General features: G+C 43.0%; 1 protein-coding gene across 1 annotated transcript in view; it reads right to left on the bottom strand.

The window, feature by feature from the left end:
• Positions 1–23302, bottom strand: part of LOC147001618 (protein SFI1 homolog) — an 81616-nt gene that overhangs the window by 25987 nt on the left and 32327 nt on the right. The window contains exons 3-7 of the mRNA XM_085829336.1: positions 22561–22655; positions 15397–15514; positions 4216–4318; positions 3199–3355; positions 182–343 (exon numbers count right to left, since the gene is read on the bottom strand). Coding sequence (XP_085685462.1) covers positions 182–343; positions 3199–3355; positions 4216–4318; positions 15397–15514; positions 22561–22655 — 635 coding nt within the window. The remainder of the gene's footprint in view (positions 1–181; positions 344–3198; positions 3356–4215; positions 4319–15396; positions 15515–22560; positions 22656–23302) is intronic.

The raw sequence follows: 23302 nt of genomic DNA, 5'->3' as shown, positions 1-23302 counted from the left end.
TGGTCATGGTGTTTATCACAGAAATAGAAACCTACCTAGCTCACCAAACACAAGAAATTAAGCTGAAATAGAGCATGAGTCATGACCTGAAGAACAATGTAAGGATGGGTGTCTAAGGCATCCAGCTCCTCACACTAGGGACACCCTGGGGAGATGGACATTCCAGTACAAAGAAGGATACAGTGCTTCCAGTGTGCAAAGGCCCTCCGCAGGACCATCTTCCCGGCCAGCTTCACCACCAAGGCCTGGTGGTCAGACAAGCTCTGTCTCCACTCCCAGGCCCACTGCCAGTCACAGAAATGTATCTGGAGCACAGTAGCACGGTGGAATTGTACAGCCATCTCTGCAACAGAGAAATAACTCTTGGGCGCTGCTCCCCAAGCAGGGAGAGGTGACAGAGGTTGGACCCTACTTACTGGAGTGAGCAGGATTCAAGAGCGTTCCCACAAAGAATCCTTATGAAAGGTCTTAAGTTAACAGTGTAGTCCAGTGATAGTGTGTGCTTAGAGAATGTGAAACTCCTTCGGTTCAACCCCAAACACCACAACATAAAAGAGTTGTCTAGATACTAGAAGGATATTGGGACTTCTTGAGTTATTCTCTCTCCAAGAAAACAGGTCTGTAATTTTCAGGAAGGGTGATGGCTAATACTAGTTGTCAAGTTCACACATCTGGGAAGAGGAAATTAGTTGATTGTCTCCATCAAATTGAACTGTGACATGTCTGAGAGGCATTTTTTTAAGTTAGTAACTGATTGATATAAGAGGGCACACTGCATCATGGGTGATACTATCCCTGGGCAGATGGGTCTGAGCCTTAGAAGAATGGTAACTGAGACAGAGGGAAGGAGTCAGGCCAGGAAACAGCACTCCTGCATGGTCTCTGCTTTAGTTACAACCTCCAGGTCCCTGCTTGACTTCCCTCAATAATAGACTGTAACCTATAAACCAAATAAATTCTTTCTTCCAGTTTGTTTGGTCATAGCGTCATCACAGCAACAGAAACCAAACCAAAAAAGGAATGTGCAACAACAACAAAAAATCTCATTGGCCAGCCAGTAGTGGCACACACCTTCAATCCTAGCACTCAGGAGGCAGAGGCAGGCTGATCTCTGTGAGTGCAAGACCAGCCTGGTCTACAAAGTGAGTTCTAGGACAGGCAGGGCTATACAAAGAAATCCTGTCTTGAAAAACAAAAGCCAAAATTTTCTCCCCAAGGGTGAGGCTTCTAGTAAGTAAAAGTAAGCACGTGACAGCATCAGGCATGGTGGTATACACCTTCAATCTCAGCTCTGGGAAGGCAAAGGCAGGCACATTTCTGTGAGCTCAAGGCCAGTAAGGACCATATAGTGAGTCCAGTCAGCACTACATGATAATATCCTATCTCAAAACAAAAAACAAATACAAAACTCATCTGTCTTGTCTTTGCTTGCAGCGGCTCCCCTTCCTCAGCTCCTCACCCCTGACAATGTAGGTGTGCTCCAGGTTCACCTCCACCCACTCCTGAGCTCAGCTACAAAGTTCATCTCTAGCCCTAGGGCTGCAGAACCTTGGCTTGGCAGTCTCACATCCCATGCTCACTGCCCCGAGCTACAGCTTCCAAGCCCCTGCCACTTCAAGGGACATCAGCACTACAGCTGAGTTCATTAGGGCTTGGATGCCAGAGTTGGGGTGGCTGAATTGGAACTGTTTGGGGAGTTTCATGACTGGTTATACCAGGAACCCTTCTCCAAAGTACCAGCTCATCTCCTATGTGATTCTGAGCTTTGCCCCCTCAGAAGCCATGGGACTCTTTTGCCTAATGGTGACTTTTCTCATCTGCTTCAATCTATGAAGCAGATATTTCCACCTCTGCCTTCCACAGTCCTTCCTCCCATGTCTCTTCTACCTTGTATGTTCTTCTTTCTGTACTTTCTCCGTAAGCCTGGGAAAGTAAGTGGCTGGCTCAGAGTCTGACAGAAGGGAGACTAATAAATATATTGTATTATTAAGTCCAAAAAAACAAGTCATTCTAAATATACAGATAATCACTAAAGCTATCTTTTGTTTGTTTGTTTTGGTTTTTCGGGACAGGATTTCTCTGTGTAGCCCTGGCTGTCCTGGAACTCACTCTGTAGACCAGGCTGGCCTCAAACTCAGAAATCCGCCTGCCTCTGCCTCCCAAGTGCTGGGATTAAAGGTGTGCACCAACCACTGCCGGGCTCTAAAACTAGTATTTTTGACAAAGATATAATTCAATGTAAAAACAAGCACAATTAAAAAAGAAAACTATAAATAACATACCCATCACATTAGGGACAGCCCCATTTGAAGTAAAATGTATGTAGTAATCACAATACATTAACACAATCTGAATTAAAGTTAGTGTCAGCATCAGAAGTGGTTTACAGTCAGTCTCCAAATCCAGCAAATGACATCAACCCTAGGCGATCAACCCTATGGCAACTGCCAAACACTCCAGGCAAACACCTCAACTATGTGGAGTGGTGCAGGATGGTGTGCATCATTCATTACAACACAGTTAAAATAAAAGACAGAGACACCAACCCTTCACCCCTTCTTCTCTTTCTTCTCTTCCTCGCTTCTCTTCCCCCCATCCTCACCCCTATTCAATTAAAAAAACTCTTCTTGTGAGATTGTGCTAGCCTGGCGTGATCTATCCAGAAACAAGCTGCCTTCCAACTAACAGTTAGGCATGTTAATAAAAACCAAAATGGGGGACTGGAGAGATGGCTCAGGGGTTAAGAGCACTCACTGCTCTTCCAGATGACCCAAGTTCAATTCCCAGCACCCACATGGTGGCTCACAATGTTCTGCAATGGGATTTGGTTCCCTTTTCTGGTGCATGAAGACAGGACACTCATATGTAGACGATAAATAAATTCCTCAGAAAGAAAAAGGAAAAGAAACAGAAGAACAAGAAGAAAAAGAAAGAGAGAGAGAGAGAGAGAAAGAGAGAGAGAGAGAGAGAGAGAGAGAGAGAGAGAGAGAGAGAGAGAGAGAGAGAGAGAGAAGAGGAGAGGAAAAAGAAAAGCCAAAAGGAAATAAATGAGAACCAAAGATGGTGTACTTTTCTTCTAACTTTCTTGTCATCACAATTGCAGTGTAATATCTTCTGTTTCCTCTTCCTGAAGGATCACAGACAGTGGGGAGAGCCATCTGCTCAGGTCTGGCTTGGGAGCCTAGGCTTCTGACTCACCATTCTGCCATCTCTTCACCCTGCAGATTTGGAAGTATTTAAGCCAAGCCTTCATAGATCTCTGCTTCTGCCAGTGCTGATAATGTTGCACAGCAGTGGCCTCCTTCCTCCTATCTTGCTGGCTAATTAGAAGCTGTTCTTGCCATCGAAGCCAACCCTGAAAAGACCACATCAGGAATTCAACATCTAATTCAACATCAACATCATTCAAAGCCACACAGTGAGCATGAGGCTAGCCTGGGCTATATGAGATTCTGCCTCAAACAAAACAAATTGGAGGGAAGGGGGAGGAAGAAGTTACAAGTATACACAAAATAAGAGAGAAGTTGTAAAAAGTAATTTGCAGCCCGGCATGGTAGCATACACCTTTAATCCCAGCACTTGGGAGGCAGAGGCAGGCGGATTTCTGAGTTTGAGGCCAACCTGGTCTACAGAGTGAATTCCAGGACAGCCAGGGCTACACAGAGAAATCCTGTCTTGAAAAAAACAAACAAATAAATAAATCTTTTTTTAAAAAAAAGACAAAGCATTCATATATATATATATATATATATATGTGTGTGTGTGTGTGTGTGTATATATACATACATACATATATATACACACACACATATATATATATACATATATATATATATATAATACATAAATAAATCTTTTAAAGAAGAAAAGAAAAATCAAAATCCATACACCCTGTGAGGGCAAAGCTGCAGGGTTCTCTTTCCAGTCTTGGTTTTGACCTGCATTATTTTCTAGTTTGCTACAGAGAAAGAATAATGAAATAAGAACATACTTCTGACAGTTTATAATGAATTTAGTGAAACCGAATGGAAATTAGCATGGAAATGGCATGGGAAACAAGTTCATATCCCTTACAGCAACATGTACCCACACAGCCTCACCTTCTGCACTGCTCTCTCACCCCACAGTCCCAGACCCCCTGGCTGCACTCCCAACAAGCAGCAGCAGAGAGAAGACTTCCTGCTAACTACATGGTCCTGACTATGCCAGACAAACCTGCAGCTGGAGGCTCAGGGCCCTGTGCTTCACAGCCACTGCATGGAGAGCGTGCTCTGCACGGGCTTGTCCTAGTCGCCACCTCCACTTGCTCCACCATAAACTGAAAGAGCAAATCAAAGATGGAGTCAGTCCGGGGTTGGGGGAACTCACCAGAAGAGAGAAGGACCACTAAATTAAAGCTGTGCTTCTGAACTTTAGCCCAAGACTCTCTCCCTCACAGTGCCACCTCTGCTGATCTACTGCTGCAAAGAAAAGCAAAAGTCAATCTGCAATCTTGGGACAAAAAGATGGCTCAGTGGGTAAATATGCTCATGTCACCAAGTCTGACAGCCAGAGTTGAATCCCTGGGACTCACATGGTAGACGTGACGAGAAAACTGACTTGAACAGGTCACCTCCACATACATCATCTCTTTCTCACACACTAAATAAATTGTAATTTAAAAATAGTAAAGGCTATTAGCCAGGCAGTGGTGGTACATGACTTTAATCCTGGTACTCAGGAGGCAGAGGCAGGCAAGTTTCTGTGAGTTCCAGGCTAGCCTGATCTACAAAGTGAATTTCAGGACAACCAGGGCTGTTATACAAAGAATCTCTGTCTTAAAAAAAAACAAAAAACAAGAATAAACAAACAGGTGGGTGGATTTATTTATTTATTTATTTATTTTATTTATTTATTTAAGGGCCAGAAACTATAATGTCAGATGAAGACTTAAGCACTATAAATTATCATCCACCCATTTGCTGGTTTGTTTGCAGTACTGGAAATGAACTCAGGGCCATGTGCATGTCAGGCAGGCTCTCTAATGAGCAACAGTCCCAGCCCCACAGCACCATAGACATGCTCTGCTTCTCTGCCTCCACTATTCAGTTTTCAAAAACAGGAGCTGCCAACATTTAAAACTCGGATGTCATGGGAAAATCTGAACACGAAGAACAATGGTTTTCAGGTTTCCAAGCTTGCAGGAGCTCTCCTTCCTTACCCCCACTGCAGCCTCCTCCTCTTAGCTAGTTTCTTATTTTTGGTTGGAAAACAGCAGGGAGGAACAGCAACACTCTGCTGTAAGAAACAACCTGCATGGCTTCAGAGAAGGCTCAGAGGTTCATATCCACGGCAACTCCACCAAAGGACCCAGGTTTGAATCCCAGCACCCCCTTGTTGGCTCACAAGCATATGAAACTTCAGTCCCAGGGGATGAGTGTCCACTTCTGGCCTCTACAGGCACCAGGCACACACAGTGGTATGCAAACATACATGCAGGCAAAATACTCATACACATAAAATAAAAATAGACCTTCTAAAAAAAGCTATGGAGAGAAACTAAGTCAGTCATCTCTACCCACTAAAAGAAAGAAACAAAAGAAAACAAACAAAAACAACTTGCTTGGCTTTGTCACTATCCACAAAGACCTCTCCTTCCCAGACCAGTGCTCCCTTCCACATCTGCAGCTGTTTGTGCTCTTCTTAAGCACTTAGAAATTATGAACACAGTGTTTAACACCCAAGCAGTACTAGAACATTAATTCCTCAATAAAAATACAGAGTTAATGAACTCACAATACAAAAACAGACTCAGATAAAACTGCACACTAATTAAACATTTTAAAACAATACCTAAGTGCACTTTAAATAACTTATTTTTACTTGAATAATTTCTTAGGCTGGGGAGATGGCTCAGATGATACTGTGTTTGCTACACAGGCATGAGGCCCCAAGTACAGAGACACAAAATAGCCCAATGACACACGCTGGATCATGGATTCAGATCTAAGTAAGTATAGCTGTAAAGCAGCAGGCTATACTCTCCTGGGCTTGTGTAGTACTGACAGTCAGAACCCAGAGAACCACAGGGGCATAAGCACAGAACCAATTATAAAAAGGTTTTGTTACATGTATCAAGAGATTCAAAGTAGACTTTGTGTCAAGGGCCATGCAGAAGGAACAACAAATGGCTTTAGGACTCATGGTGTGGGAAGCCGTGCACAGTCACCATTACAAGATGGCGCTGGCTTCCTCAGTGCCTAACTAGTAAACAAGCAATGTGCACAGGTGCTGGAGTAAATTTGTGCCAAGTCACTGCCCATCCCGGGGCGTAGTTGTGGGGTGATGAGTGAGCAGCTAATCAGGAGCTGACATGTCACACAGAGGGGTATTTAAGCAGCTCCATTTTCCGGGTTTGGGGTCTTCCTGATAAGTGAGCAATAAAGCTTTGCCGTAGAAGGATCTGGTTGTCCAAGTGTGTTTTGCTGGCAAAACGTTACAAGGACAAGTGGCGCCGATACCCGGGACTATATCATCACCAGGCGCCGAAAGGAAACCCCTATTTCACACGGGGCGGATTCAGAACTACGGGACAATACAGCTCTGCAACTTTCTCCAGCGTTAGAAGCCTTTCTGTTCCTTTTCACAGGGCTCGTTCTTAGATTGCGTACAGTTTCCACAGGAGGAATTGCTAACTAGTGTTCAGACGAGGTCAGGCAAGGTTAGAAAAAAGGCAAGAAGATAGCATGGGAGCCTCCCACTCTGTGGTGACCGCCTTATAGTCGGTCCTGAGGCAGCATGGCTTGAAAATCTCCACCAAGACACTAGAAGGCTTTGTGAAAGAGATAGATCGCATAGCACCGTGGTTTGCGTGCTCAGGGTCCTTAACTATCCCCTCTTGGGAGAAACTCAGGGGAGATTTAGTTGGGGAGCAGGAGAACGGCAAACTTAAAGCAGGAACCATGCTGTTGTGGAAGCTCATTAGATCGTGCTTAAAGGATGAGGAATGTCAACAAGTAGTTAAGGCAGGGCAGAAAATTCTGGACGAAGTTCAAGAAAGCCTATCAGAGGCAGAGCGGGGAGAGAGAGTAGGAGCAAAGAGGAAACATGGTGCACCAAATAAGCATACAGGCCTTTCCACAGGTCTCAAACCCAAGGAAAAGATTATGTCGGGAAGAATACCCGGGGAGAGATAAGAAGAAAGGAGGAGAAAAAACAAAAGAAAAAAGCTCAATCAGCGGAGGTCCCTAGAAGAGGGAGCCGATACCCGCCGCTAGATGAGTTTAAGGAGCTAGCTCTTAGCAGCTCAGAATCAGATGAAGAACTAGGCCCCTCTGAGGAAACAGACTTGGAGGAGGAAAAAGCTTGTTATGAGAGAGAAAAGTACCAGCCAGATAAAATGCGAGCTAGTCAGTCAAGAAAAAAGCCAAAAGCGGCTGGCGAAGGCCAGCTTGCTGCTCGGCCTCCGGGGTCTCGGCTTCAAGGTCATAGTGCACCTCTGCCCTATGCAGAGCCCCCGCCCTGCGCCCTGCGTAGTGCATCAGCCCTGCGCAGAGAGGCAGTGCACAGACTCGTTCATTCCAAGCGAGGAACAAAGGAAGATGCAACAGGCATTTCCGGTCTTTGAAGGAGCCGAGGGTGGGCGTGTTCATGCTCAGGTAGAGTATATACAGATTAAGGAGCTTGCCAAGTCTGTCCATAACTATGGAGTCAGTGCCAATTTCACTGTACCACAAGTCGAAAAGCTTGCGGTCTTGGCAATGACTCCCGGGGACTGGACAACGGTGATAAAAGCTGTGGCTCCAAATATGGGAATGTATCTTGAATGGAAAGCATTGTGGCAAGATTTCTGCCAGACGCAAGCAAGGGCTAATGCTACCATGGAGTGAAAAAGGAGAAAAGAGAAAAACAAAAGATAATATAAACTATAAAGATACAAAAGATAATATAAAATATAAAGATACAAAAGATAATATAAAATATAAAGATACAAAGGATAATATAAATTAAGTCAATTTACCCTCCTCTCGAGGACTTTGACTAAAGAGGCAGCCTTCATTAAAGGCTTAAAGATAGCTCTCAGGGTCACTGTGCCTCCTCTCATTCACTGGCAGTATTCCCAGAAGAAGGAGATAAGGAAGTAGAGTCTGAACATGAGAAAGAGAAAATACATTTTAGAAAATCAGTTATCCCCTGTTTGGGATCTTTTAGCAAAAAAGGGAAAAAATGAAAATAAGCTATTTCAGAGCTCTTCTGGGAACAGAAGAAAAATGGGAAACGTCCTACTTTCTCTCTGGCTCCTATGGAGATTTTCTTAGCTCTGGTTAAGATATCTGTGCCCCTTTGAGACACCAAGTTCTATTCCCTGTCTGTCTATTGTCTGTTTTTGGTCTGTTAATTCATGTTTGTTTTTGTTTTGTTGTTTAAATGGTTGTTGTTCTGTGTTTCATGTTGAAAAATATAAATGGTTAAAACTTTATATGCTGGCTGTCCATCCTTTAACTTGTTTGAAAAGCAGCCGCAATTTGCACAGCACAAGCTGATAAATTAGCTGCACTGTGGCTAGGAGCCAAGTACAGCTGGAAAAGCCTTGCTGAGGGCCAATTGCAAACAGAGCTCTTGAAGGGACAGGCAGCCTTTAGCTTGTAACAGAAAGTTAGCTTAAAATTGGGAACTCAAGGTTGGAGTCTTTCTAAACAACATAAACAAACACAGGAAAACAAGTCTTTAAAGATACTTCAACATAGGGATAATCTTTGGGCCAGGACTCTGGCAGAGTGTTCAGATTGAAAAAAGGTTTGCATTTGGGTTGAGGCAGAGCTCAGAGGGGAGCAGCTTCAGCTCCGCTTGTGTGGCACTTCTTAGAGCCTTATTACAGACCTAGCCAGATGTTGTTCTAAATAAAATTTAAATTCAAAGTTTATAAAAGGTCAATTAGGCTGTGAAATTTATCAATGCACTGCGATCTGACTTGCCTACTCTATATAAAGTTATACTGTACAGAGTTTGCTTACATGTATAAGTGTCTGTTCCTTGTTCCAAACAGCCATTAATTTGGTTATTGCAGAATATTGATGTTTGATCTATTACATACCATCATATAAAGTAAAATTGATAATCATTATCCCAAGATAAGTTAAAAATTTATAAATTCATGCATGCATGCATGCATCCCATTTACTGTGTTTAAAAAATAGTCTTTATATGAGAGAAAAGTATATGTAAATTGAATCACATGCTTATCCTGTTTCAGCACAGATAATTAAATTGTGTGCTGAAGATGGTGTTTAAAAATGTTGAACAGGGCTAGTGAGATGGCTCAGTGGGTAAGAGCACCCGACTGCTCTTCCGAAGTCCAGAGTTCAAATCCCAGCAACCACATGGTGGCTCACAACCATCCGTAACAAGATCTGGCGCCCTCTTCTGGAGGGTCTGAAGACAGCTACAGTGTACTTACATATAATAAATAAATAAATCTTTAAAAGAAAAAAAATGTTGAACAATCAAACTTTAAGTTGTATATTAATAATTAATATTATATCTCAGAGCTTACAATTGCTTATGCAACTTATAAGAAAAAATACTGTTTCTTTAAGAAAATTGTTTTTGGGCAGTTAAGAAATTGTCCTAAGTTGCCTGGAAAAGACCCCCAGGATTTGCTTTTGTGTTATAGAGGTTTACATAAAGCTTTAACTAATAAAGATTACAGATAGCTCCTGAAAAGATACAAACTCAGGATTCTTATATTTATTTGGGTTTTAAAAGATAGTTATTTGCAGAGACAACTTAAAGACTTTCTCTAATTTCTGATTAATAAATAAATAAATTATACACAAGTGACTATAATGACTTTTCAAGCATTCTAGTTACAATCTCTCTTCAAGAGAAACAATTGAAAGGTAATTGGTCACTGTTCATGTTATATTAAAACTGACTAACAGTTCAGTATCTAAAATTTTGATGAAAATACAAGATTGTATTTTGATGTGCGAGCACCGTTTTTATATTCAACCTATTAGAGCACATACATCATTACCTGGCTCCTATTCAAGAGAAAAATTCCTAAGCTGAAGTTAGCCACTGGCAAGAAAGACTAAACAGATAAGTCCTAGCTGTTTATTTTGTAAATCTAAATAGTATATATGACTGATGCTTCCTAAAAGCTCTATGGTTTTAGGCTGAAAAGCCACCCTAAAAACAAATGTTCTGTTCTTGTTAGTCAGAAACATTCATGACCTACACCTGGCATCAAGGCAACCAACTCCCACAGGCTATGTTCTGGGGAGGACACGGAATGTATATGAAGGCCTCCATCTCAAACCGGTCATTAAGTAACTAAGAAAATTAAAACTTCTTTAAAAAACAAAAACAAAAGGGGGGGATAGAAGCTATGACACCAAAGATGGCTCTATCCCTTATAATATTTACTCTTAATTTCTTAAAACTGGATAATGCTGGGAGATCACCAGCTGAAAGGCACAGACAATGGCCTCAACCACTCAATGAAATGGTCAAGTGGAAGAATGTCCTTGATAATAAATGGTATGGCCTGGATCCTATCTTAATAAGATCCAGGGAAGCTGTCTGTGTTTTTCCACAGAGTGAAGACAACCCGTTTTGGCTGCCGGAACAACTCACCTGCAAGATATTCATCAAGAATGGTGTGGAAGATGCTGACCCCCCAGGACTGTTCCTGATCCTGACAATGCTGAACTTGTCTCAGGTTCCTAGTATAACGGGCGAACAGAGATGGGCCATAGTAAGATCATGGCCAGTACCTCTACCGGTACATTCAAATTCTTCTACCTTTGTTTTTGGCAACTGAATATTTTTAAAGAAAAAGATTATCTCTAATTGGGCAGATTCCATTAGCCAAAATAAAGTGAGCTCTGGAGTGTTATTTAATGCTTTAACGCAAGTTGCTCAAGGAGCACAATCAGGCTCAAGTGATGTTGGAAATAATGTAACTTCACCTATAAACATCACCACGATCATGATAAAGGGAAATGCGACTATTCCCAAAAGATCATGATGGCTTGTTGACAATGCTACTGCTATATGCAGCATGCCTTGGTGTCATCTGGACCTTGCATTTCCTATAGTTTTTTCACCTTGTCAATCAAAATATTTTTCCTCAGAAAGAAATAGCTAAGGGTTTTGTTTTGTCACCTCCATTGGATTTTGCTGTAATGAATGATAAAGGAGATGCTACAGAAAAAGAAAATATTTGGCCATATTACCAATGGATTCTAAGTCATGAGGCAGGTGCTAGTGCCCAGCTGAAGGGAGGGCTGATGATTTTGAATCAGCGCCTCAATCTGGTTAAGGAACAGATAAGTGTTCTATACCAGTTGGCCCAGTTGGGCTGTGAAAGAAAATTAGGTGCTCTGTGCATTACCAGTGTTCAATATGAAAATTTTACTCGTGCAGCTAATCTGTCTAGACAGGTTTCTTTGGATCTTGCAGGAAATTGGTCTGAAAGATTCGATGAGACCCTTGAGGCCCTGAGAGCGGCTGTTCTCAGGATCAACTCGACGCGAGTGAACCTGTCATTGACAGAGGGTCTCTCCTTCTGGATTTCATCTGCGTTTTCTTATTTTAAGGAATGGGTGAGGGTAGTTTTATTTGATGCTACCATCTGCTGTGAGCTTGTGTTCATGCTCTCGTTAGTTTGTAAGCTCAGAACCCAACAAAACCGTGACAAGGTCATTATTGCTCAGGCACTTGCTGCCATTGAACAAGAGGCCTCCCCTGAAATTTGGCTGTCCATGCTTAAGACCTAAATGGCATCTGAGTTCTCTGCTATTGCATCCCACGGATTTGTGGATCCATTGCACTGGGATGTAAGAGACTCAACGCTCATTGCTCAGCACTTGCACTTCGCTGAGGTTTACTAATTCGTTTTTTGGCTGGCCTCTTTTATAGAGTTAGCCCTAGGTCATTTAGCAGTTACTGTCACATAGTACTGCGGTATCCAAAGACGGGAAACTTTCCTCATGCACAGACCAACCTAAGACACGGGACCTGGTGGCGATAGGGAAAGGCTGTGACACTGGAGGAATGACCTAAGACAGGAGCCACAGCAGATGGACATAACTGCAGAGGCCTACACCAGCCTCAATTTTTAATAAAATAAAAAGGGGGAGATGTGGAAGCCGTGCACAGTCGCCATTACAAGATAGCGCTGGCTTCCTCAGTGCCTAACTAGTAAACAAGCAATGTGCGCAGGTGCTGGAGTAAATTCGTGCCAAGTCACTGCCCATCCCGGGGCGTAGTAGTGGGGTGATGAGTGAGCAGCTAATCAGGAGCTGACATGTCACACAGAGGGGTATTTAAGCAGCTCCATTTTCCAGGTTCGGGGTCTTCCTGATAAGTAAGCAATAAAGCTTTGCCGTAGAAGGATCCGGTTGTCCGAGTGTGTTTTGCTGGTGAAACGTTACAAGGACATCATGGAATTGAATTCAGCCCACTGGTTACCATAGCTATGATGGGTGTGCCTTGGAGAGGCAGAACACGCGGACTACATGTCCTGAAGACTCCAATGCTGCTGTGCAGTTTTGCTCTGTCGTCTTAATCTAAGAATTGTACAAAAACTCTATGGGGGCTTCCAGCCCCTAACTGAGCAGTATCTCTGGCACTCACATAACAGAACTTGATCTCTCTCAAGCACTCCTGCTGGTATATATTAATGATTCAATTACCACCCTTGGAAAGAACTTAGAGATGTAGCTTGTTAGCAATGACTCCCACCCTTAGAAAGCATTTGGAAAAACAGATTGTTGGTGACAATAGGTCGAGATGCTTTTGTTAGTGGCTCTGATGTAGAAAACCTTAGGGAACACTCTCCCTGGCTGAGCTAGGGATTGTTTAAGGCTAGAGGATAAGAACAGTAGCAGGCTGACTAGCACTGGTAAAGCAAGATCAAGGTGACGGTTAACTTCTTGTACTCATTTTTGCCTTCAGATTACTTTTTAAGATAAATAATAAGACCACTGATCCTTTCTTTGTACCACAAATTGCTGCCTTCCAGAAAGAGAAGCTGGCTGACAAAATTAACCTGCTTGCTACTTTGTTAATCTGTAAGTTGCTTAGTTACACATGTATGTGGGTTCTTGGGAATAATTTGTTTTCTTTTCTTTTTTGTTACATGTACTATGTAATACTTTTCATGTAAAGGTATTAAGGAACACACTGCTTTTTCATAATCATTCACTAGAGAAAAAATAGAATGTAATCACACTGTAACTTTATATTGTTTAAAAGGTTTTGCTGGGATATATAAGCTATGGGAGAAAAAATAAAGCTGGAGCCTGCTTGTTGGAGCTTTGCTCCAGTCACTCAGCGTGTGACTGTATGTATGTGTGTGAAGTTGTTGGAGCTTTGCCCCACTCACTCAGCGTGTGACTGTATGTATGTGTGTGAAGTTGTTGGAGCTTTGCTCCACTCACTCAGCGTGTGACTGTATGTATGTGTGTGAAGTTGTTGGAGCTTTGCTCCACTCACTCAGCGTGTGACTGTATGTATGTGTGTGAAGTTGTTGGAGCTTTGCTCCACTCACTCAGCGTGTGACTGCATGTATGTGTGTGAAGTTGTTGGAACTTTGCTCCATTCATCAAATGTGTGTGTGTATATGTATGTATGTATGTATGTAAAGTAGTTGGAGCTTGCTCTTGCTCATTGGAACTTGTTGAAGTTTGCTTCATTCATCCAGTGTGTGTGTGTGTGTGTGTGTGTGTGTGTGTGTGTGTATGTGTGTGTGTGTGTGTGTGAGATTCTTTCCCCCCTTTTCTTTCTTTTTTCACCGACCTCATACGGCCCCCAAAGGAACTCTTCATTGGCCTCCCAGGGAGCATTCTCATTGGCCCCAGTCAACTGCCAACTCTACACCCTGCCTCAGTTTACCCTGGATGTCAAAGCTGGTCTTTGACAACTTTGTCCTGTGTGTGCAATGCTGGTGAGATGCAGAGCAACAGAGAGTGAGCCCTCATTTTTTTTCAATGACAAATTTACAAGAATTCAGATAAGTCCTTCAATTTTTCTAAGCCTTCTGTAAATGATGATTTATATAGTAATGTACTTATATTTCATGCCAAGAATTAAATAAAATACTTTACATTTTAACACATATACAGCATCACCTGTGGGTGCAGACCTATAACCCCAACTATTTGGCTAAGTCAAGAGAGCCAAAGGCCAGATTTCTGAGTTTGAGGCCAGCCTGGGCTATAGAGTGAGTTCCAGGACAGCCAGGGCTATACAGAGAAACCCTGTCTCAAAAAAACAACAACAACAAAAAAACCAAAAACAAAAAAAAAGAGAGAGAGAGCCAAAGGCCAAACACTAACGAGCTCGGGCTACAGAGAAAATTCAAGGCCAGATTATACAAAATAAAAAGTAAAAAGACAGCTGGGAATCTGGGCATGGTGTAATTTCATTTAATCCCAGCACTCAAGAGGCAAGAAGAGACAGGCAGAAGTTTGTGAGTTCAAAGCCAGCCTGGTCTACAAAGAAAAAAAGACAGCTAAGGACATGGCTCAATGGTGAAGTATTTATCAACCACGTGATAGACCCTACATTCACTCCCCTGTACCACCATCCTGACTGATATTTCTGTTGCTGTGGTGAAACACTATGACCAAAGCAACTTGTAAAGTTAAGGGTTTATTTGGCTTACATATCCATATCATGGTTTATCAATGAAGGAAGTCTGGACAGGAACTCCAACAGAAAAGAAGCATGGAGGCAGAAGCTGATGCAGAGACCTCTGAGGGGTGCTGCTTACTGGCTTACTCCTCGTGGTTTGCAAAGCTTGCTTTCTTATTGAAGCCAGGAACACCAGCCCAGGGATGGCACCACCTACAATGAGCTGGGCCCTCGTTCATCAACCATTAATTAAGAAAATGTCCTACAAGCTTGCCTACAGCCCAATCTTATGGTAGTGTTTACTCAATTGAGATTCCCTCCTTTCAGTTAACTAACCCTCGCTTGTGTCAAGTTGACATAAGATAGCCAGCTCACATCCCTACCCCCCCCTTTTTGTTTTCTTTTGTTGTTGTTTTTTTGAGACAGGGTTTCTCTGTGTAGCCCTGGCTGTCCTGGAACTCACTCTGTAGACCAGGGTGGCCTTGAACTCAGAAATCTGCCTGCCTCTGCCTCCCAAGTGCTAGGATTAAAGGCATGCGCCACCACCGCCCAGCCCCAAAAATTATATACACAAAGTTAACAAGGTTTAGAACATTGTAAGCACTTAATTAGAATTAATCATGATTATATAAAAACTCAATATTATAGTTGAATGTTGTCAATGGCTATTAATAGGTATCAACTGTGTTCTAAGCTAAGATGAGTGAATTAAAGCATCAAACCAATGCTGAGGTAAAATGACATTTGCTGACCTGTAGTTCCCCACTCACTCACCATAAGACACTCTGCCTCCTAAACTCTAGAGCAGTAGTCTTCATGTGAAGTTTGGTCCTACGAGCAACCATGTATATCAACCAGGACTTCCAGGCTTGGCACATCTTCTGTTTCGTATCTAAAGACATCAAAGAGATATCTTTATAAAAAGGAGGAAACTGGACTGGAGGGATGGCTCAGCAGTTAAGAGCATGTACTCTTCTCGTCCAGGTCCAGTTCAGTTCCTAGCACCCACACTGGGCAGCTCATAACCACCTGTGACTCCAGCTCCTGAATGGATCCAATGCCTTTCTTCTGGCCTCTACAGGCATCTGCACATTTCTACACACAGATATAGACACATAAACATAACTGAAAAGAAAAGAAAAGGAAAGAAAAGAAAAGAAAAGAAAAGAAAAGAAAAGAAAAGAAAAGAAAAGAAAAGGGGTAGAGAGGGCCAGTGAGATGGCTCAGTGATTAAGGGATTTGCTGCCAATCCTGGTGGTCTGAGTTCAATCTCTGGAACCCACACAAAAGCGAAGAGAAGGGACCTCTGCAGGCCTCTGCTGACCTCACACAAGCATGCATGGCACACAGGAGCCACACACGTTTAAACAAGCACACACATGTAAGAAAACATTTAAAGGGTGTGAGGAATATATTATTTTGTGTTATGATTTTCTCAAGGACTTTCTGTACTTAGCCCATCTTCAAAGTCTGTATCTGTTTTCTAGCCTCCAAGTGCCCTCTGCTGGAAATACAAAATGAACAAAGATTCAAGACAGCTCAAGTGACAAGTGGTGATGTTAATAAACTTTTAAAGGTAACCTGCACTCTGCCCACTGTGTGGCACCCCTGCCACCTCCTCCTTCTGTTTCTTTGAGACCAAGTCTCTATGTAGCCTGGCAGGTTTGGAACTCTCTCTAGGAGGGTGGACCAGGCTGTCCTCAAACTCATAGAATCCGCTTACCTCTGTCTCACAAAGTGCTAGGATTAGAGGTGTGCACTACCACATCTGACCGTATTTTTCAAGACAGGGCCTCTCAGTAAACTTGGAGCTGACCAATTAAACTAGACTAGCTAAGCCAGGAGCCACAGGAATCCTCCTGCCTCCACTTCCCCGTGCTAAGAGTGGAAGCATGCCTGGCTTTTCACGTGGTTCTAAGGAACTGAACTCGGGTCCTCATGCTTGCCTTGCAAAGCAGTTCAGTAACACCCATTTTCCCAACTGTGGAAACAATCTTATACCTAAAAAAAAATCAACTGACTTTCCTTTCTACTACAAAACGTTAAGCCATATCCATTATAACTATAAATGACAAGGAAGGCAGCAGGATACACATCACCAAGAAAATGCACATCACTTACAATAGAAAACAATCTATGAAACCAGGAAGGTGATGGCACACACCTTTAATCCTAGCACTCTGGAGGCAGAGGCAGATGGATCTCTGTGAGTTCAAGGCAGCCTGGTCTACAGAGTGAATTCCAGGACAGTCAGGGTTATACAGAAAAACCCTGTCTCAAAAAATAAAACCCAAACCCAAGCCAACTAACCAATCTATGCCTTAAAATAGTAAAAGAGGGGCTGGAGAGATGGCTCAGCATTTAAGAGCACTTACTGCTCTTCCAGAGGCCCTGAGTTCAATTCCCAGCAACCACGTGGTGGCTTACAACCATCTGTAATGGGATCGGATGCCCTCTTCTGGTGTGTGTCTGAAGACAGCTACAGTGTACCTATATATAATAAATAAATCTTTTTTAAAAAATTGTAAAAGAACTGAAATCATACTAAATAGCATCCTGTGACCCTAATGGAATACACTAGAGACCTTAACTGCAAGAGTTCAAGGCCAGGGCCTGAGGATCGAGGCAGCTCAGCAGGTAAGAACACTGGTTGCTTTTGCAGAGGATCCCTGCTCAGTTCCCAGCACCCACACAGTGGCTCACAACAGTCTGCAATTCCAGCTACAGGGGATCTAATATTTTCATCTGATTTCTGTGTATACCAAACACACACATGTTGTGCATACATATGTGAAGGCAAAATACTCATACATAAAATAATTTTCTAGCTGGGCGTGGTGGCGCACACCTTTAATCCCAGCACTCAGGAGGCAGAGGCAAGGGGATTTCTGAGTTCGAGGCCAGCCTGGTCTACAGAGAGAGTTCCAGGGCAGCCAGGGCTACACAGAGAAACCCTGTCTCGAAAAAACAAAAAAAAATTAAATAAATAAATAAATATATATATATATATATATTTTTTTTTAAAACCTAGAAACAAGATAGAGAGATGGCTAACTGGCTAAGATTGGTGCACCCACCCACCCTGTCCCCTTTGTTTTTCTATATAGCACTGGCTGTCCTGTAAGTCTGTATGTAGACTAGGCAGGCCTTGAATTCAGAGATTCTTCTAGCTCTACATCCCAAACGCTGGGATTAAAGAATAAAAGAACCAAGTACTGTTTGTTCTTCCAGGAGACCCCAGTTTGGCTCCCAGTACCCACTTTGAACAGCTTACAACTATAACCCCACTACAGGTGAATGAACATTTTCTGGCCACCATGAGTACTCATGTACATGTATGCACATATGCACACATATAAATAAAATAAAATATGTTTTTATAATTTAAGAAAAAGCATAGTGGTACAAGTCTTTAAACACAGCCCTCAGGAGACAGATACAGACAGATCTCTGTGAGTTTTAGATGTGCCTATTATTAAAAATAATCAAAGTAAATATATATTTTTTAAAAATCGAGACAGGAGATGGGGAGATGGCTAAGTGGTTAAGAGTGGTACATGTGTCCCAGGACAACTAGAGCTGTACACAGTGAGCTCTTGTCTCAAAAAAAAAAAAAATCCAGAGAGAAGGCCAAATCCAAACCAAAGCTTGCAAAAGTAAGCTCAAGGTCATGACAGTAATACAAACCACAGAAGGCACTGGAGACAGGAAAGCCACAGGAGAATGCCATGCACACAGATGCTGGTTATTTCATGTCCTTGCTTACCTCCTATGGCTACAATACAACAATGACCAGAACCAACTTGAGATGGGAAGGGTTTATTGCACCTTCCAGGACACAATGCAGGGTCAGGGGAGCAAGCCAGAAAGCAGACTTCCTCCATGGTCTCTACTCTGCTCCTGCCTTGCATTGGCTCCTTCTGCATTGGCATCCTTGACAAAAGCCTCCCCTAGTCAGCTTTGGTCAGCATCCTATCACAGCACGGAAAGAAACTAGGACCCTTGACAAAGTCAATAAAACAGGTAAAGCTCGAGGCAGACTGACACAAACAGTCATCTCAGAAGAAAGGAGGAGCCAGGCGTGGTGGCGCACGCCTTTAATCTCAGCACTCCGAAGGCAGAGGCAGGCGGATTTCTGAGTTTGAGGCCAGCCTGGTCTACAGAGTGAGTTCCAGGACAGCCAGGGATGCAGAGAAAAACCCTGTCTCAAAAAGACAAAAAAAAAAAAAAAAGTTAGAAGAAGAAAAGAGGGTTCCAAGGGTTTTGTGCCTGTGACCTCAGCATTCACATCAGCTGGAACTGCACAGCAAGGTCTGGTCTCTCAGAGTACAGTCAAGAGGACTAGGACTTCATGACGATAGATTCTGTGTACTATAACAGAGGACTACTGACTCATAAATCTGATGCCATATTAAAATGAGCCACTTCCTTGGAAGCTCAGTAGAGGGACTAAATCATCTTACACTACTAAAGCTTGAAGTCAAGCTAAAACCCCTTCAACAAAGAGAATCCAGGTATAGAGGACCTTATCAGATTTTACTAAACATTTAACGAAGAAATAATTTCAGCTCATTCAAGAGACTCAGGAAAGAGATCACAAGATTGAAGCCAGCCAGCCTGAGCAACTTACCAAGACCCTGTGTCAACATAAAAAAGAGGGAGGGTGCTTGGGGAGCTGCTTGCTCAGCAAGCTACTTGCAGCATGATCGTGAAGACCTGAGTTTGACCCCTCAGAGCCCCATGAGAAGCTGGGTGTGGCAGCAGGCACCTCGAATCCCAGTCCTGGGGAGGCCAAAAAGGAAGAGTAACTGTCTGAGTATCGACAGAAGATCCGATAGAGAGGCTGGCAAACTGCTCAGCCCTTAGTTAAATATACCGGCTGCTCGTGCAGAGGACCCAGGAATTCTCAATCAAAGATCCTGACAGAATGTAAACGGTCACAGAAGCCCTGAAATTGGCAAAATAGATTTCATTGTTAGTAGAAGTAACTTCACTGATTTAGAAAATTAGAGGTGCACGATGCTCTGGCCGCTCCTTGAACCCGTGTGTCTGCCAGTGTTCTGACCGTTCCTTAAACCCAAGTGTGTGCCCACTGCTGCACCTCACTGCCAGGTGTTTGTGATATTGGTTGCTGGGGAAGAGTCAGAAAATCTCCCCAGCAACCACAGCCGGGCCAATCCGGAGTTGCTACACCTGCACCAGACTCTTTCCTTGTACCCCTCCCATACCCATTTCTTGAGAATAGACATTGTTTAGATCAGGAAATCCCCTACTCCCCCCTTCTCCTTTCCCCCCTAAGGGCCTATAAAAACTGGGACCCCTTTCCCCTCGAGGTCGTCTCCTCTACCGCTGCGTGGGATATGAGTCGTCCCTAGAGCTCTGGCTTTCCCTGAATAAAGACTTATGTGGTTTGCATCAAGCTTGGTCTCTCGTGAGTTCTTGGGGGTCCGCTATTATCCCGAGGCCTGAGTGAGGGGCTCCTCAAGGAGTCTCTCATCAACACCTACATGGTGGCTCACAACCACCTGTCCAGGGGATCTGAAGCTCTCTCATCAACTCTATAGACACTACACACATGTAGTGCACATACATACACACAGGCAAAACAGTCAGACATATAAAATAAAAATAAAAACTTTTTTTTTTTTTTTTTCGAGACAGGGTTTCTCTGTATAGCCCTGGCTGTCCTGGAACTCACTTTGTAGACCAGGCTGGCCTCGAACTCAGAAATCCACCTGCCTCTGCCTCCCAAGTGCTGGGATTAAAGGCGTGCGCCACCACGCCCGGCAAAATAAAAACTTTTAATCAGCCACAGGTAGTTATGATATCATAAGGTTAGAATAATTGGAATAAAGTTTTTTTTGATTTTTTTTTTTTGTTGTTTTGTTTTGTTTTGTTTTTTTAAGACAGGGTTTCTCTGTGTAGCCCTGGCTGTCCTGGTACTCACTCTGTAGACCAGACTGTCCTGGAACTCAGAAATCCACCTGCCTCTGCCTCCCAAATGCTGGGATTAAAGGCGTGCGCCACCACTGCCCGGCCTTTTTTCTTTTAAGATTTATTTATTACTATACATAAGTACACTGTAGCTTACTTCAGACGCACCAGAAGAAGGTGTCAGAGCCACCGTGTGGTTGCTGGGATTTGAACTCAGGACCTTTGAAGGAACAGTCAGTGCTCTTACCCACTGAACCATCTCACCAGACCCCTGGAATAAAGTTTTTATCATTATCAATTGGCTCTGAAATTATTGTATTGGCATCTTGTAAATTGTGATTTTTATTGATACATAAGTCTGATTGGTTAACTATAAGCTTTAAGAGTTTTGATTTTACTGGGTTACTGGGTATTGTGATATCTAACCACAAACTTGGTAGTTCAATTTGGTTACTAGATGGTGGGACAGAGCTGGCAGGGTCCCACTGGTGCTGGCACTAGAGTGGGAATGTGCCAGCTCTTTTTTAATATTACCTGCAACAAAAAAATCCAATAAATCTACAGATAAACTCCTAGAGCAAACATGAACTTAGCAAGGTACACAAAGCTTACATATAAAACTACAAATCTTCATAACCACAGGAGAAAATCTTTGTGGTCTTAGGTTACAGAGTTCATAGATATGACAGGTAAGATGTGAGGTTAATAATATAATCCAAAAATAAAAAGATCAACTAAACACTAAAGTTAAAAATAATACAGAGACAAGCCACAGACTAGAAGAAAACAGCTGCAAATCATGACCTTAACTGAAGGCTTATAACTACAGCGGACATCCACAGAGGGAGACATGAACACACACACCTCTGTACAGCGGACATCCACAGAGGGAGACATGAACACACACACCTCTGTACAGCGGACATCCACAGAGGGAGACATGAACACACACACCTCTGTTTAAGGGAGTCTTTCATTGTAGCCCAGGTTTGTCTCCAATTCCTGAGTTCAAATGACCTCTGCCTCAGCAGCCTTCCAAACAGCTGAGATTATTCAATCACTGCACTAGCTTTAGAATATATATCATCAGCACCAGAAAAACAAGATGAAACAAAACTCTCAAAACTGTAAGAACACAAACAACCCCATTTAAAAGATCTTCCATAGAGCTGGAACAATGGCTCAGTAGTTAAGAGCACTGGCTGCTGTTACAGAAGACCCACAATTCATGGCCAACACTCACATTGCAGCTCATTAACCATATGAGTAACTCCTGTTCCAAAACAGATGCCCACTTCTTTTGGGGGGCGGAGGGGGTGGTTTTGGTTTTTTCTTTTCTTTTTCTTTTTTTTTTTTTTTTTTTTTTTTGGTTTTTCGAGACAGGGTTTTTCTGTGTAGCCCTGGCTGTCCTGGAACTCACTCTGTAGACCAGGCTGGCCTCGAACTCAGAAATCCACCTGCCTCTGTCTCCCAAGTGCTGGGATTAAAGGCATGCGCCACCACTGCCCGGCTCAGACGCCCACTTCTAACCTCTATAAGCACCAGGCACACATGTGAAGCACGGACATACATGCAGCAAAACGTTCAATATGCATAAAAGAAATAAATATAAAATAAATTTCTGAAAGAAAGGACTTCAACAGACACCAAAAAGATACAAAAACAAACCACAGACTAGGAGAAAGCACCTGCAAATCAAAACTTTACCAAAAGGGTCATAACTACAGCGGACATTCACAGCCGGACACGTGAACACCCACACCAAGACAGGGAAGGGCTACACTATGGGAGAGCAATTGTGCTTTGCTGAGTTTAAGGCAAACCAGCAGGTCCAATCAGCTCACACATACTGTCTAATAAGCTTCAAATGCTCAGACTACAAAATGACACAGCATCTGATCAGACAGGAGAGCCGACTAGATCCCACTCTACAGAGAAGAAAGGAAAGCAAGCATGTCTTCTGCTTCACCCCAGCATCTGCAGACACACACTCCCCTCTCTCACCATGATGCTCGGCTATTCGGAACCTCTTCCTCATCTCCCGTTGCTGGTGCACAAAGGACTTCCAGTTCTGGAAAATCAGGTTGTACAAGTAGTATCTGAGGAGCCAAAATGCAAACGGAGCTTACAGTAAGACAAAGTAACTCCTACCCAGTCGCGTCTACACTTAGTAACATTCTAGAAGAGGAAAGCTATAGTTGACAGAATTGAGGAGGAGTCATTATGGTTGTTTTGAATGTGGTTGCTACCTAAGAATAACACAAGGATTTCTCTGGGAAATAATGGACTGTTCTGATCCTTGATGGTAGAACCATCTAAAAAAATAATCAGGGCTGGAGAGACTGCTCCGTGTTTAAGAGCACTGGTTGCTTTTCTAGGACCTAGGTTAGGTTCCCAGCACCCTCATGACAGCTCACAACTGTAACTCCAGTTCCAGGGAACCTAACACCCTCTTCTGGCTTCTGATCCATGTGCATGGTACATAGACACACATGCAAGCAAAGCCCCTGTACATATAAAATAGCTTAAAATGCCAGCTTCCTCCTCTCCACAGCACAGTGAGTTCTTTCCCATCCCGCTGTGCTCCACAATGTAAGGCACTCTTACTACCCAACCCTCTCAGCTGTACATCAGACACACTGCTTCTGTATTAACATCAAGCGCCTAAACCTATCAATCCCTGTAAGGCCTTGGTAAATTCATTTTCTCCAACCACAGTTGGAGAAGCTTCCCTCCTTGAAGGACT

The sequence above is a fragment of the Mus caroli genome, unplaced genomic scaffold (assembly GCF_978045245.1).
Source record: "Mus caroli unplaced genomic scaffold, Mus_caroli_1 scaffold_13, whole genome shotgun sequence".
NCBI lineage: Eukaryota > Metazoa > Chordata > Mammalia > Rodentia > Muridae > Mus > Mus caroli.
This window is presented reverse-complemented; position numbering and strand designations above follow the sequence as displayed.